At 40.3% G+C, this 15,481-nt stretch overlaps 1 protein-coding gene across 5 annotated transcripts in view; it reads left to right on the forward strand.

The window, feature by feature from the left end:
- Positions 1–15,481, forward strand: part of PAX3 (paired box 3) — an 81,081-nt gene that overhangs the window by 50,171 nt on the left and 15,429 nt on the right. For 3 of the 5 annotated variants that reach the window (XM_031050107.2, XM_005150220.3, XM_005150218.3), the window contains one exon: positions 4,087–4,292. In XM_031050107.2, coding sequence (XP_030905967.1) covers positions 4,087–4,292 — 206 coding nt within the window. The remainder of the gene's footprint in view (positions 1–4,086; positions 4,293–15,481) is intronic. The other 2 variants (XM_005150219.3, XM_031050110.2) reach the window with 1 other exon arrangement.

The following is a 15,481-nucleotide window of genomic DNA, read 5'->3' on the forward strand; positions in this document are numbered from 1 at the left end:
TGGGAAGGATAGCCAGCAAATAAACCACCATCAGAACCCTCTCTGCCTTTGTATGCTGGCTTTTTCAGTCTTGTTTTAGTGAGATCCGTGGCCAGACAATTTATCCAGGTCAGACCCCAGGCTGTTACCCTTACAGGAAGAGGCTGCATAATATTTTAGTTAAGCATTTCACAGTGACTGAAGGATTGCCAGAGAACTTGTGCCTTTACAGTGGCAGAAAGATAACCTCTGCCTGCGTTTGTCAGGTGCGCTGTGCTGCATCGGTAATGTATGGGTTTTAAATGGTTGTCGTGTTTTTAATATTTAACTATTCGGATGAAATGTCTTGCTGAGAGGAAGAACAATCCACAGAATGACCCCTTGTGCGTTATTTTGTTGTTCAGCTTTTGCCCCGTAGTGTCTGTTTATGGTGTTTAGAAAAGGGATCATTACAGAGCTCCAGGTGACCTAAAGCCTGTGACACAGCAGAGATTTTTTTGCATGTCGTGGTGATAACAGGCATGCAATGTTTCCTTGGGTCACACGGGGTTAAGAGACAAATAATTGCTCTTTGCTTCTGTAATTCCTTCTTTAATTAAACCTCATGGGTCAGCTACTGGTTGTGCTCTTGGCTGCCTCTCCCACTTTGAGCTGTGCAGGGAGGAAGGATACTGGGGGACCTGGCCGCAGATCTCCCAGGGCACTGGTGAGTCTCTTCCCTTCTCCTGTTTATAGTATTAAGATCATTAGGACAACTGTAAAGGATATACATATTGTGTGTGTGTCTGTGGAGGTGATAGAGATAGAAATAAGCTATCTAAAATCTGACCACCTTTATTTGTACTGAATAGTATCCTTTTGCATCATAAAAGTCACTGGATCTGTTAGTGAGCTACTGCTTATCAAAGGGCAATGTGCTATGGCTGTTGAGCATATATAAAACAAATACTGCTTTTTTAAAGGCTGAGATATATCAAATTAATGTGCTTAGCTAGTGCTCTGATTGGCTTCTTACCTATATAAATGTCTAATAATGGTATTTTAACAGGGAAAAATAAGAACAAAAACTTCCTTGAACCTAATCATACTTAAGATGACTTTATAAGAAATAAAAAGTGTGGTTTGTAGTACAGAGACATAGCTATAATCTAAGATTACACTTGTCTGATTTTAATAGCACAGATCAAACAAGACAATGGAACTCAAAGGAACACAGCAACCAGGCCTGGTGAAGGCTAACAACAGTATAATCAGGCAAATATGAAAGCCTTTTTGTTTGATATACGTTTTCTCCCTACTTTAATTTTGTTACTTTCTCTCTAAATGTTTGCACTTGATTAGATGTATCGTACCAGACTCTCAGATACTTCAGCTTTTGTTGACTGGTTTACCTTTGTGCCTTTCATGTACAGCTTAATGAAATGTAAAAGTAAAATGAAAAATTAAGTCAGCATTTCAGTTCTGCATTCTTGTTGCTGCATGGATGCAAAGTGCAGGGAAACATCACGAGATTTTGCTAAGACTTCATAAACCATTTTTAAAAAGTATCTTGGTACTTTCCGCCAGCTGGTGAGGGAATTAACTTCAGAAACTTAATGATAAATATCCATTCTGAATCAGACAGTTTAAGTTGTCTTTTTATGGGCATAACTGTAGATGTTTGAAGAAGTTCCACATGTACATGTAGAGCCTGAAAGAGAGTACTGTAAGAGCTCTTGAGACCTGGGGATTTGACTATTTGATTTAAAAACCAAACAAACAACCTTCATTCTACACAATCAAAGGCAACTTTTGTCACAGGATTTCTCTCCTCCTGAGCTCTGTTGCAGATCTTACCACAGATCAGGTATGGTCAAAGTGTGGTGATAGCCACTATGACCCTGTTAGCATGGCTGGTGTGCGCTCCTCTACTAGACTAACTTGTCAGCACAGCTGTTCTTCTTAAAGTCCATTATTTATATCTGAGACTAACATAAGGAAACTATATTTTAAGTATCCTGCTTTTATTCTTGAACCAGCAGCACGAAGCTATCCTGGAGGATTGTAACTTGGCAGTTACTGAGGAAGGCATGTGTCACCTGGGACCCCAACTGAGATTTGGGATTTGTCAATAATTGAGACAATGCGTTATATTCGTTTTGGGATACCCTAGGTTATTTGTTTAGTAAGGAATGAACTTGAGCTGTTTGGGATAGGATGTTTGTGTTGGTTCCCTTTTGTTCTTGAGGACAATATTCTCAAGAAACAGAGTTTTACTTGGGGGCAAAAATTTAGTGCAAGTAGAAGACTGGGAGTCAGATGTTTTCACACTTACATCAGTGGCGAGATTTATGGGAGGTTCTCCTGATGTTCTGTGTATGTTAGTTTCAAGATGATGATGTCTGATCAGTGAAGACAGCTTTTACCTAAAAGTCTCTGGTCTAGCAGTAATTGTTTTTTTTTTTACGTATTTATTTATTTATTTATTTTTGTTAGATAAATTCATAAACTCTTCATCTGTATTGCCTGAAACAGCATTTTTTTTCCTCATACTGTAACACCAAGTGAACAGATTAGATGTATTTATTAGTTCAAACAGCTTGAGTGAAATTGGAAATGTAAGATAGCTAGAAATGAACATGGTGGGAGGTTTTAGCTGGATCTTGAGAAACAGTGATTTCTTCTTGGCTGGTGTTCTCAGTTACTGCCAAATAAATCATGTTAAGAAGATTATTTTAAATCAATGTCTATATCAATTATTTATTTGACATTATTGAAGTAGTAGAGGCAGTCCCTGCTGAACAAGCAGTTTCAGCATCGCTGGGGAGTGTCTGCCCTCTTTAGGTGGTTTCCCTTGAAGACTCAGACAAGAAGCAATTCATGTTGCCTGGGACAGCAGCTGATGCTGGCTTTGGAAATCTGCTCTTTTAGTTCATTATGGTTTTTGGAGAAAGATAATGTGGTTGGGTGCTGGAAGGGGCTTTACTGCCTTCACAGCTATAGCTATGGGTTCAGCCATGATTGGGCTGTAGCTGGAATTCACTTGATTGCTAGGGAGTTCAGGGAAACAAGCCATGATGCCAGGAGCTGTCTGTGTGTGTGTGTGTGTGATTTCACTCTCTCCATGTCCATGAAACCCAGAAAGAGTTTGGTTTCTGATTTCCTTTTAATGTAGTGATCTCAAGAGTTGGTAGTCCTTCCCTGGGTCACGGACAATGCTGTATGTGGTCTGTGTTTTTGCTGACTTTCCTTAAGTACCGATTTGGGATGTGGTGTGAGGGGCCCTTGATCCAGCATAGTCTTGGCTGTTTTGCAGTCACATCCTGGACTGTTGATTGGATGCTGAGCATCAGCACATCTGTATGTAGCTGTGCTCTGTGGTGAAGGAAACACGCAGTCCACGTATTTCAGCTCATGTATTTGTCTGGCCTGTCCTAAGGTTATGTTAGGTAGTCCTAAGACATGTGAGTAACTTCCAAACAAGGGGGATGTTTAAATGTGCTGAGATAGGCTAACAAACATCTACAGAGTGTAGGACAAATAAAACATGTGACATGAAGTAAATATTTGATTGTGTATAACAGTGTGTTTCTCCAGTAGTGCTCCCCATAGCTTTGAAATTACTTTCACAACCATTTCAGCAATAAGACTCTAGTTATGGATCTCTGGGGAAGGTCTCATGGATCTGAGTCTATAAAGTCTGAATGTTTAAGTTATAACACGCACACTGGTGTGTGTGACAAGTATTTGTATCTGTTTGCTAGTTCAGGGAATGGAACAAGGACGTATTGCTTGGTACTAAGCTGTACTCAGGTTTTTAAAACACTTGCAAACTGCTGGAGGAGTTAGAACAAAGAAATTGAGTAATTCATTTACTCAAACAGATTTCTAGAGGTCCTTCAATATCGGCCCAGGTAAAGGTGCTAAAGTAATAGTAGAACTTTTGACAATTCTTTATTTGTTTGACCACATTTAACTCTGATTTGTTTCCTTTTATTAAGTTTGTCCTGTCAGTTCTGAGTCATGGGGACAAAGCAGCTTTTCTGTATCATTGATTGACCCAATATTCCGCTTTCTGTTTTCCACTCAACTAAAGACATTTTTTTTCTCATTTTTTTCTTTTTTGAGCATCAGCACCCCAGTCTGATGAAGGCTCTGACATTGATTCTGAACCAGATTTACCTTTAAAAAGAAAGCAGCGTCGCAGCAGGACAACCTTCACGGCAGAGCAACTGGAAGAGCTGGAAAGAGCTTTTGAGAGGACACACTACCCTGATATTTACACTAGGGAAGAACTTGCTCAAAGAGCCAAACTCACAGAGGCTCGTGTCCAGGTATGTGTTCAAAAGCTGCCTAAATAAGGGAATTTCTTTTTCTGTTAGCATGTCATTCGTTTTATGTTCTGAAGTGATCCTATTCTGGGGTAGAATGAAAATGCAAAGCTGCATTGTTTACAACCTCAGGGGGTTTTGCTGTACATGGACATTGGTTTTTCAACTGTTTAAGACAACTGCTTTGAAAAAAAAATTTGTGTTTTCCCCAGTAATTGTTCCATACATACCATGAATACAATACTGAGCCCTTGGAGAAGAAAGTCTATTTTCCCAGTTTGTTTGTTTTATGCATTTGACAGCACTCTGCATGTAATCAGGTCAGCTGTTGTGCCAGTTTATACTTACTTAACTGACTTCATCTGTTGTTGTTTGGGTCTTTCAGGCATTAATAGAAGAGAGGGAAACATTTTTAAAAGGACAATGTGTCTGTAGAGCCATGCAAGTGAGCAAGGTTACTGGTGCTGTATCTACAGTTTACTTTTAAGTTAGCTTTTGAAGTTGACTTTATTTAAACCTTGTAATATCTCTTTTAATCTCACTGTCAATTTAATTTGAAAGAAAATAAACCCTCAAATGACTGTTAGGTCTTCACTACTTCGTGTAGAACCAGGTTGTCTAAAACAAGCTAATGTGCTGGAGGAGTAAACCATGGAGTTGATTTAGAAGTTGATTTAAAAAGAAGCATGAACTTGGATTTTCAGATGTACAAAACCAGACAAATATCAGCCAAATAATTCTGGAATAAACTGTGCCTTAGAATTCAGGTTCAGGCTTGGACTTAACTCTGCTTCATGGCCAAGCAGCATGTCCTGTGAAATGTTTAATACTTCAGGTAGAGTCATCTGCTGCTCTTCCACTACTTGATCTCTGAGAGTCATTTGGAGAAGCATGCCTATTTAAATCTGTCTGAGCTGCAAGCATTCATAAGCAAATGTGTCACTGGGTAGCAAGCACAATATTGTAGCTTGCGATCTAACCAAGAAAGAAAAATGAATAGTAACTTGTGATCTAACCACGAGTACAGGTGAATTTGGTTGCTTTGGTAAAATTCTGTTTTTATGTTTTGATATTTGAAGCTCAGCCTGAGTCATTCAGACTGAAATCAGCAACAGAAAACATGTCTCTGATGTTTTAAGACAAGCACACCTACATCAGTGTGGCTGTATTGTTGAGTATCTGTCTTGAAAGGTCCAGACTTTTTCAGTTTTACCTGCTAGACCTTTTTGGTTGTTTTTTTTTTGCAGAAGACTTCACACTTTTTGTTAGTGTTTGTTATGACTGTGACAAAATCAGATGTGTACATCAATTTGCCTGAAAGGCAAACTCAGTAGTGCATGACTCTTTTCTTAACATGTTTACTAAGTGAAATCCTTGCAAAACAGCTTCATCTATAGACTTGTGTCAGGTAAGACCAAATCAAACCCTAGGAATCATCCACACACTAACATAATAAAGATAACTTCCTGCACAAGTTCTGTTAGCAAGACGAATGGGATCTAGGACATGATGTTTTGGGCTGTGTTAGCTTCAGAGCAAAAATACGATAAAGCGAAAAAGATCTTGTTCATGTTTTTTTTAAATCAATGACCCACAGCTAGAAGAAAAGCAGAACTCTCATTAACATAACAGCTGTCTTAATGTGGCTTTAACCCTGTGACTTTTTACATTCCTTATGGCTTCCTTGGTTCCCTTGAGACACATCCTGTCTCACACAACTCCTATGATCTACAGCCTCACAAATTCCCCAGTAAATCTGACATTGATATTTTACCTAACCCAGCATGGAATAAAGTTCCCAGTCAATCAATGATTAAAATACCAGAACAAAACCTTTTTGGATTAAAGATGAACTGGGGTTGAAGTAACCAGCCTATGGGCAGTTTCCTAGTGCACTCCATCTGTCTGGTACCCTTGAAGACTGGCAGAGTGATTTAGCAGTGGATTAAGGGATACAGGATTTGCCTTATCAGCATTCAGCACCTCTCTATAGCTCCTTAAAATAGCCACCTATGATGGGCATGAAATAAAAGACAACCTGTGAAAAGAAAATAAACCCAAGAGACTTGAGGCTGAGAGGGCTGGAAAGTCATACTGATGCAGCATTCAAGCTTTCTTAGTCACACTTCTTTTTTTGGTAGCAATATGACAGATCAGAGATACCAAATTTTATATGGATGTATACACAAGGATCTCTTTGACTGCTTCCCAATCAGGCATTACCTAAAAGAGCTGGCTTTTTTGTAGCCTAAGTCCAGCTGAGCCCAGAAAACTTATTTTTCTTTCTGGAGCTGCACGGTCCAATTTTGTAGAGTTGTTTCACATTGTCTAGGAAGTATTTAATTGATTACAACTGGACCAACCTGCTATTCCCTTAAGTCCCTTCTTGTAGTGCTTGCATCTCATGTTTTGTTTTTTCTATCCTGCCACTCCCATGCTTTCCCTTTCCTTCTATTCCCTGAGGCACTCTCTAAACGCCCATGAAAGGAAGAATCTTAAACTGCCTAACCATCCATTTTCTCACTTTCCCACTGTTGAAGGATAACCAAATACATGTTTCTAAGCGGGTTTGTTGGAGTGGGGAAAAGAAGTCACTTCTGGGCTGAGATCAAGTTTAGAATTTTTCAGCCCCTAAGGGAAATTTTTTGAAAGCTAAAAACAACTGAAAACAGACTTTACACTGTGAATGTTATTTGTGTACTTAATTGTGGGGACAAGAAAGTGTTGCAACAAACCTCACATTGCAAGAGTCGTGAGATATTGCAAATAGTTCAGCACTGGGTGCAATAAAAAGATAAAATGTTCCCTGCAATTCCTTCTGAAGAGTCTTTTCAGTTAGGGACTGTTGAATCTTTCTCCCTTGCGTTAGAGCTTAGATGTGGTGTGGAGCCAGGAGTACCTCTTCTGCTGTTTCTTCCAATGGCATCAGGCTCTTCTCTGCGTATTAGAGGCAGCAGGAAGGGGACAGTTCTTTCTCTTGTGCATTCATCAGATACAATTCAGAAACATAAGTAGAGTGCCAAAGGATGACCATTAAATAAATAAATAACATGCACCCCCTCCAGTAATACCCTGGGAATGTGAGGTTAAAGATTCACATGCTGAGAGTAAAAATCACAATCATGAAGTGCTTTACTGGTCCAGTTTAAAACCTCATTAAAAGCATTATTAAGTTGCAGTGCAGGCCCTTAAGGTCTGTAGTCTATTTTTACTAACTGAATCTGAAGGCAAATTCTAAAAGTGATATTTTCCCCAGTGTAGATAAAGATCAAAGGCTCTTTCTGAGCTTCAGAGCATTGCGGTTACGGTTTGTGTAACAAATAGTGCATTAGGAATGAAGTGGGTAGCATCTTTTCTGGCTACCTCTTGATTCCCACATGAAGCTTATTTTTAGACCTGGATGAACTGGGTGAACTTTGGCAGCAGCTTGGAGCCTGTTTCAGATTGACAGTGGGAGGTGTTTACTTCAGTCTTTCAGTGAAGGGGTTTTAAATAAGTTCAGGTTTGTCCTGTAGCAGGCAGAAGGCCAGGAGCCTGCCTTGGCTGATGGGGGCTGGCCAGTCAGACAAATCTTCCTGGGTTGTGTGTTGAAGGCAGGCATCCCAAATTATCAGAAATTTGATGTGTAAGGCTTGTGTATCTGACCACATTGAAGATATACTCCCAGGTGCATAAGACTCTGTGGGACAGGAGGTCCTGCATTGGAAGCAGCTGGCACATGGCCTTCCTATTTAACCCCAAAGAACAACAGGAGAAATTTTTTTTGATTGTTTCAGTCCGTGAATAATGTCGAAAAAGCAAGGGAAATCAGGAAGAATTTTGAAATGTGAATATGTCCTGTCCTGAAAAGGTGGTTCTTGGCCAATTCCCAGGTTTAAATTGGTTTGCTTGAAAACTTCCAAAAAGAAAAATATGGTTTAACAAAACAGCATGCCTGAAAATTCAGGCAGATCTCTCCAGGCTATGAGGATGGGGTTGACTGTTCCCATGTCAGACTTGTAATCAGCCTGTAAGCTTTTGTAAAAAGCTTATTACAACTTCAGCAAATAAAAAAGTTCCAAGAGGTCAGAAGCCTTGAGTAGCCAGAAGAAAAATGATAAAAATATTCTTTTAAGTGTTTGCATATTGTTTCCTTTGTTTCACTGTGGTGCAGGGAGGGGAAGAGACAGTTGGGAAAATAAGATAGTGGGGGGAAAGCTAAGGAAAGAAATTAAGACCCTTAAGCTATGAGTAAGGCTTGAAAGCTCTGAAGTCCAGCTCTCAACTGTAACAGTCTCTTCTCAGTCGCAAACTGAGAAAAGTATTCACTGGGAAATCATAGGGGAGGGAGCACCTGTGCCAAAAAGAAGTCTTAATTTGCCCTCAGTTCTTCTGAACCTGTATGCTGAACTGCTCAGTGCAATGGGAAGATGGGGTAAAGGAATGCAGGATGGATTCAGGAACGTTAAAGACCTTTCAGCAGATCTTTACAGTTATTCCTGATGTGGTTTATGGAGAATTTCTAGTGCCTTTTCTTGAGGCTGTCCCTCTTGCATCAAATACAGGATAAAGAAAGAAAATGCTGTGTGCATTCTTGTAGTAGATATCTCTGTAATTGCAGATATTTTTTTTCCCCAGGGGTAAAGGAGAAATTCTTATGAGTAAATTAGTCAACTACTAGCATATGCAGGCCCAAGAAGACATTTTTAAATACAAAGGAAAAGAAAGGATGTGTTTTTGATTCACTTTTTCTGGTCTGTGCTGCCTAAGGGCTCAAATTAGTGGTGCTTTAATTTATAAACACGCAGTTCAATTTGCTTATTACTCAATATTTTGCAGAACTATTCAGCTGCAATGTTTTAGAAGCATTTGTGTGGGGCTGAGTCAGAGTCTTTTCCAAGAAACCTATGACAATTGAAGGTGTTGGATCATGCTTGGAGGTGGTTGGAAGTCCTTGTTCCCTACTGGTTTTGGGGTCTTTTTAAATTTTGTGTGTTGTTGTGTGTTTTTTTTTTTTTGTGGTGGGCTTTCTTTGTGTGTATGCATTTTTGTGGGGGTTTTTTGGTGGTTTGCTCTCTCCCTCCTCTTGTTTTTAAAGAACTCAGTTTTCTGTCAAAACGATAACTTCTTGTATCCCAACCAGCATGACTTCCCATCACCATAACAGCTCCCGGCAGGCCCCAAGCAGACAACCTGCACTGGTGGTCACGGCGGGTCATTCTCAGCAGGCTAGCAGCACTGCTTTGGGATTCTGTGAGGAAGCAGGCCTACCAATGGCGTGCCTCCATGTGTATGCTGGAGACCTTATTCCTGTGAGGCTGGAGGTGTGCAGATGTTGCAAGGAAGCTGATTTAACAACTCATGTTTGTTGAAAAGTTATTCTGTTTCTACTCCTTCTTTTTCCTGTGAATTGCCCCTGGCAGTGCTTTCCCTGGAGCTCATCTAACACCACGGTGAGCCAGGGTGGGAATTTACCCAACTGCAAAAAAAAGAAAATGGAAGACAAAACTTTTTTTCCTTTCTTTTCCCCCTGCTGTTCTGTATTTTCCCCTTTGGGTTAGTCAGTTGTATGGGCTGGTGTCAGGTGTTGACCTGCTGAGAGGGTAAAAATGCTGGCACAGACTGCTCTGAAGGCTGCTGAAGTAAATGTAGGTCCAGCATCAGCAGGGACTGCAGGATCAGATGCTTTAGGTCTCCTTAGAAGTCATCCTGCTGTTTTTCACAAAGGTAGCAGAATCAGCTCTGTCATGGCTGGTGCAGCCCAGCTTCATTACCAGTTTCCTTTCTTCAGCCTCCCCTCTTTGTAGGGCATACCCACTGCTTCTGACCACCCCAAATTCATTCCCTGATGACACAGCCACTAAGGACTCCTGCTTGCAGGATGATTAGACTTCATTTTGAACATGTGAACAGTGGGAGAAGGGAGGTAGACGAATGGTGGGTAGGTTAGACAGTTACTGTGAAAAATATCGTGAGGCTAAAGAGGAAAAAACCAAAAAACCCCTTTCGTCTAAAAGTAGAAGTGCCATTAACAATACATCAGTCTTTTGACATTGTGTGTTTTTGGCACTGATGCTTGCAATGGTCAGGACTGTGTATAACAAAATATCCACGGGTTTTCTGCAAAATTCACATCTCAGATATTTTGCCCTGTTGGATAAGAGATCTTTTGCCTTAAAAGCACATAGAGCACTCTGTGTTTATGATCAGACTTGTTGAAATGTCAAGGCTAATTACACTAGTGTGCTCCCAAGTGGATAAATGCATCTTTAAAGAATATCCTGTTGAGCTGAACAAAATACGATTTTTGGCATGATCACTTGCAAACTACTTCAAATAAAAATTGTAATAAAAGTCAGAATCTAAATGTTAGAAAGTAGAGACAGGAGAAACCCATTAGTTTACCTCATCTGTTCTACACTGGGGAAAAATACCTTTTTTAATATTCTTCTGTGGGGTGATTTGTTTTTTCGATCAGTCCAGTTCTAGATGGTTGAAAAACTAGACCCTACAATACTTACTTCCCTTTTTAAATTTTTGCCCTAATTTCTTTCTCTTCAGATCTGTTTTTGTATGTAAATTTTGGCCAGACACTGGGGTTCAATATTGTTACCGTTTGGGTAATTTATATTCCATCTTTAAAAATGACACAGAAACTGGGGAGCCAAAGCCTCACCAAAATGAATGTGACTTGGCTTCTGTTGCAGACATCACTTTTGGATGCTTCAGTCTTTCAGACAAACCACGTTGCCCATGTCTGCATTTGCACACCACCAAGCACAATGCTGACCTAATTTAGAGCTCCTTCATGTTACACCAGCAGAAGTGGATCATATTCCTTCAGACACAGTACTCTTTGTGTAAGAATGCTATGTTTGGAGTCTCCAAAATGCAATAGCTTGTTTATCCACTGCTTTTGTTTCCATAAGGGAATTTTGTGTGATAGTGGTGAAGTACAAGCTAGGATTGGTCTGCCTTCCACTGAGATCCATGCTATTATCACAGAATCACAGAATCCCAAGGGTTGGAAGGGACCTCGAAAGATCATCTAGTCCAACACCCCTGCAAGAGCAGGGTAACCTAGAGTACATCACACAGGGACTTGTCCAGGCGGGCCTTGAATATCTCCAACGTAGGAGACTCAACAACCTCCCTGGGCAACCTGTTCCAGTCCTTTCATTTAAAGTTACTGACTGAATGTTCCCAAGTGTTATTGCTGGTGTAGGCAAGGCATAAGATACATTAGTTTGTCAGATTAAGTAGGCACAGGTAATTTAGAGTTGATTTCTGTCACATCCGCTGCAGGGTGGCATTTTCTCACAATATGCTGGTGGTCTTTACCAGGAGCTATATTATATCCTGAGCATCTCTGCATCCTTCTCAGAAGGGAGGTGCAGGAGAACAGAACCATCCATCCTTTGGGAACCCGCTAGATTTTAAAAGGCTACTCATAAGATGAGGATTTTATTATGCTGGTGGAAGCTGAAATGTGCTGCACATAAGAGGACATGGTGTTTACATCATATTGGAAATGTACAAACAGAATAAAATACTTCCCCAGGTGTTTACAATATGTTTCTAAGCAGACACGTTGGCTTGTGGTGACTAGTTTTGTTTTTAAGTTGTGGCTTGATAATGGCAAAATTTGTCAGAATTTCTTTAATCATTGGTAATAGCACATGTGGGTTCTTTAGGATATATGCTGACCTAAAAAATAAAATAATTTCCTGAACTCTTGAGGGTAAGTCAAGGCAGCTGAATGTAGTCTAAGTGAAATACTATGACTAGAAAATAACAATAAAATAAATCATCTCAGTTAACTTGGAAAGCGTGGAACTACTACTGAATTAAGTTTGGGATCTGACTCATTTTAATAAACATTATGTAAAGTGTAAATACAATTTTTAGAGTTATTTTTTTCTAGTTATTCTTTTTAGTTATTTTTCTTGACTTTTCCAAACCTATTTTCAATACTTTAAATCTCCCATTTAATTTTATTTGTTTTTTTTCCTCCCGTCTCACGTTATTTCTTCTTTGCGTTCTGTCTTGTACAACAGCTAAACTCTGCAGTTATGTGGGATAAAATGGGAGTTAAACACGGGTGCAAACCAAATCTTGAGCCATGTGAAAAGGGAGAGGCCATGACAGTAAATAGTAATAATAGTAAAACTGATTGTGTCAAAACATCCAGAACTACAGATTCAGAGCTTCAGTGTGTTCATTAATAAAAAACGGTGATGGTAAGACTCGGGGCCATGATTATGGTCATTTTATGGATAAATTATTTTTACCAAGGCTGGTCCAAAGCCCATAAAAATCAAAGGTGAACAAGTGTGTGTGTGGGTCAGGCCCTTGGTGCTCACTGTAATGGTGTGTGATGTGTTTTCTTTTTTCTTATTTTTTTTTTGTTTAATTAACATGCCTCTACCGTCCTGTAGTGACAACTGTGTGTGGTATTAGTGGCAATAAGCCTTGCTCTGCATGTTTGAATTTGTTCAAGGGGTTTGGTTAGTTAATTTTAAGCTAACTCTGATGCCAGTCATGTGCTATTTGCCTTCTGCCAGCCAGGGAAAGTAAAAACCCATGCAGTGCTGATGGGGCAGCAGTGAAGCAGAAGTGGCTGGAGCTGATGGATGAGCCTGAAGCCATGGCTGTGCCAGCATACTGTGACAAGGGTGACAGTCAAGTAACACCCATTTAGCATGTCCCAGTCATGTGGGACTGGGGGGCTAATGCACAGCCTTGTTTCTGCACAGCCTGGGCAGGTTCCTGCACCCCTGCAGAGTCCAACTAAATTTAATGAAGCTCCAGGTGGCAACAGAGCTCTGTGCCAGTATGCTCATTGCAGGGCTGCTGCAGGCTTTTTGATACTGTTGAGTGTGTCCCTTTCAGGGATGTAATACATACCTGTGGTTCTGGAAAAAGGTGAATCTATAAAATGAGCCAGAAATCTGTCTGTAAATAAAAGCATAAACCTCAACGTTTATACAAATCACTTGCCACTGAATTAAAGTTTGGAATCTGACAAATTGTAATAAAGATCTAGGCCATGAAAGTAAATGCGTATCTGTAGAGGAAACAAAATTACCTCATTTTCCTCAGGTAGTGTAGTTCAGTCTAAAGTGTTTAAAGATCACCAGATAACCTCCTTGACCTTGGAGAGTGTTGTGGAGAAAGCCATAGTTAATGACCTGGGTAGGACAATTACAACATGCATTTACTGTTCCCTGCTCCCTCTCTGCCCTCCATTATCATTCTTAAATGCTCTTCGGCTATTTAGCAAAGCCTCTTTCTCCCTGCGCAGTGTGTCTTGCCCCTTTTTCCTTCTCTTTGGTCATCTTTGAAAGATACTGCTGGATGAATATAAGACTGGTGAGCTTTGGGAGACATAAGCAGGTGGAAGGAATCTGTGAGGAGTAAATAAGAAATTTAGACTTAAATGTCAGTGTGGGAAGCAGAGGTAAGGAGAGAGAAGAAAAATATATAGATATCTGTAGGATGAGGAAGTTAAAAGATATTGCTGAATCTAGACTGATCTTTAGCTCTCCATCTCTCCCCGAGTGCCTTGTCCCTGCTAGCTGCTTTCAAAAATGGTTCATGTGGAGGCAGGGGGAGGGTAGGTATGTACAGCAAAACACAAAGAGAGGGATTCTGAGGTAGGCAGAGACTCCATCTATCCCTCTGTCCTAAATCTTAAACTGGAGTGGGAGTAATTGAGGAGTAGAAGTTGTGGTCAAAGGGGGAGGCAGCTGTGTGAACTGAGCATCTCATTCTGGAAAGAGGATAAAGCCAGATCAAACTACATGGTGACAGATGGCCCAGGTCAGAAACCAGATGGCCCACTGAAGTCCACCACTCCTCCTATGAAATAGCAAGCAGAGGAGAAACCCACAGTGTAGTCCAAAATGTTTCTGCGCTCTTATGTAATGGCCACTCATGGACCGTGAATGATGTTACGCCTAGGAATCCAGTCTGTGATGGCTGATTCATAAGCCAGCATGGGCTGATTGCAGGAAGGGTGACAGACCTGAGACTCAGCTTTTAAGAATATATCTACATGTTTGTAGATGTATTCAGCTAATACACCTCAGTGGCTTTCAGGCCACGATTTACAGGCCGTGCAGATGTACCTTGAAAAATGCTAACACCCAGTTAAATTTTTATCTAATTGATAATATCCGTGGATGATCATTGCAACTGCTTCTGGGTGTAGTTATGAGTAATTAACTGCTCATTTACAGGTGTGAGCAACCTCTCTTATCTCTTTCTTTTCTGGGGTTGTCCACTTCATGAACTTGAGTGCTGTAATCTAGAAGTTGTTCTAAAGCTGCAGCCACGGTAGTGTGCATACACTCTGGTCCAGGCACCCCTGTTGTGGCTGGTTGCTGTTCTGATTCATGGCGAGTTTAATCTCTATAGTATCAATATTAATCTATATGTTTTGCAGCTCTTACTGTTCTGCATTTGTGAAGTCTTGCCTCTTCCTTTCATGGAGGTAATAAGAGCCATCCAAGTCTTTGGAAACTTAAAATATGAACTGAGAATGACGTGAAGGAAAGCAGATTTATAGCTAAGATGTCCCACTAATCCAAACCCCATCTGTCTGGTACCCTGTCCTGGGAACAGATTTCAAAGTGGTTCTGAAATGCTAATCTAGTACTGAAATTTTGATCTACTGTTAATGTCAAGATTATTATGAGATGTTTTGTACATATGTGAATGTACATGAAAACTTGCTGGGAGGGATTTGTGTGTTTTGTACACTGGGCTTGTATTTTTCAAATTAAAAGCTTAAAGTTCTGTTGATCATTAGGGCAATGTAGTATCCTAATATGTAAGTACAAGCACCTTCCAGCAGTGCATTAAGCAATGCAGCTAACTCGTCAGCAAACTAAAATATAAAGACAGTACAAACCAGACCAAATAGGTTTGGCTGGCACATCAAATGGAGAGACGTTTTCCCTTTCTCATTAAATCTGGCACAGTAAGAATAGTGATTAACAGCTATTAAAAGCACTCAAGTTTGAAAGCATTAGTCAGCTTGTTTCTCAGGAGAGGCTGTATTTGAGAGGAAACTAGGGTTTGCAACTCTTGTGTCCTGTCTGCTGAACAATGGAAGTGTGTGCCAAGGGCACTTTTCTTGTCTAGGAGCTCCAATCCCAGTACCCATCTCTGTATCTCTCCTCTGAGACAATAAATGCATTTGAAATATA

This window comes from Melopsittacus undulatus, chromosome 6 (assembly GCF_012275295.1).
Source record: "Melopsittacus undulatus isolate bMelUnd1 chromosome 6, bMelUnd1.mat.Z, whole genome shotgun sequence".
Lineage (NCBI taxonomy): Eukaryota > Metazoa > Chordata > Aves > Psittaciformes > Psittaculidae > Melopsittacus > Melopsittacus undulatus.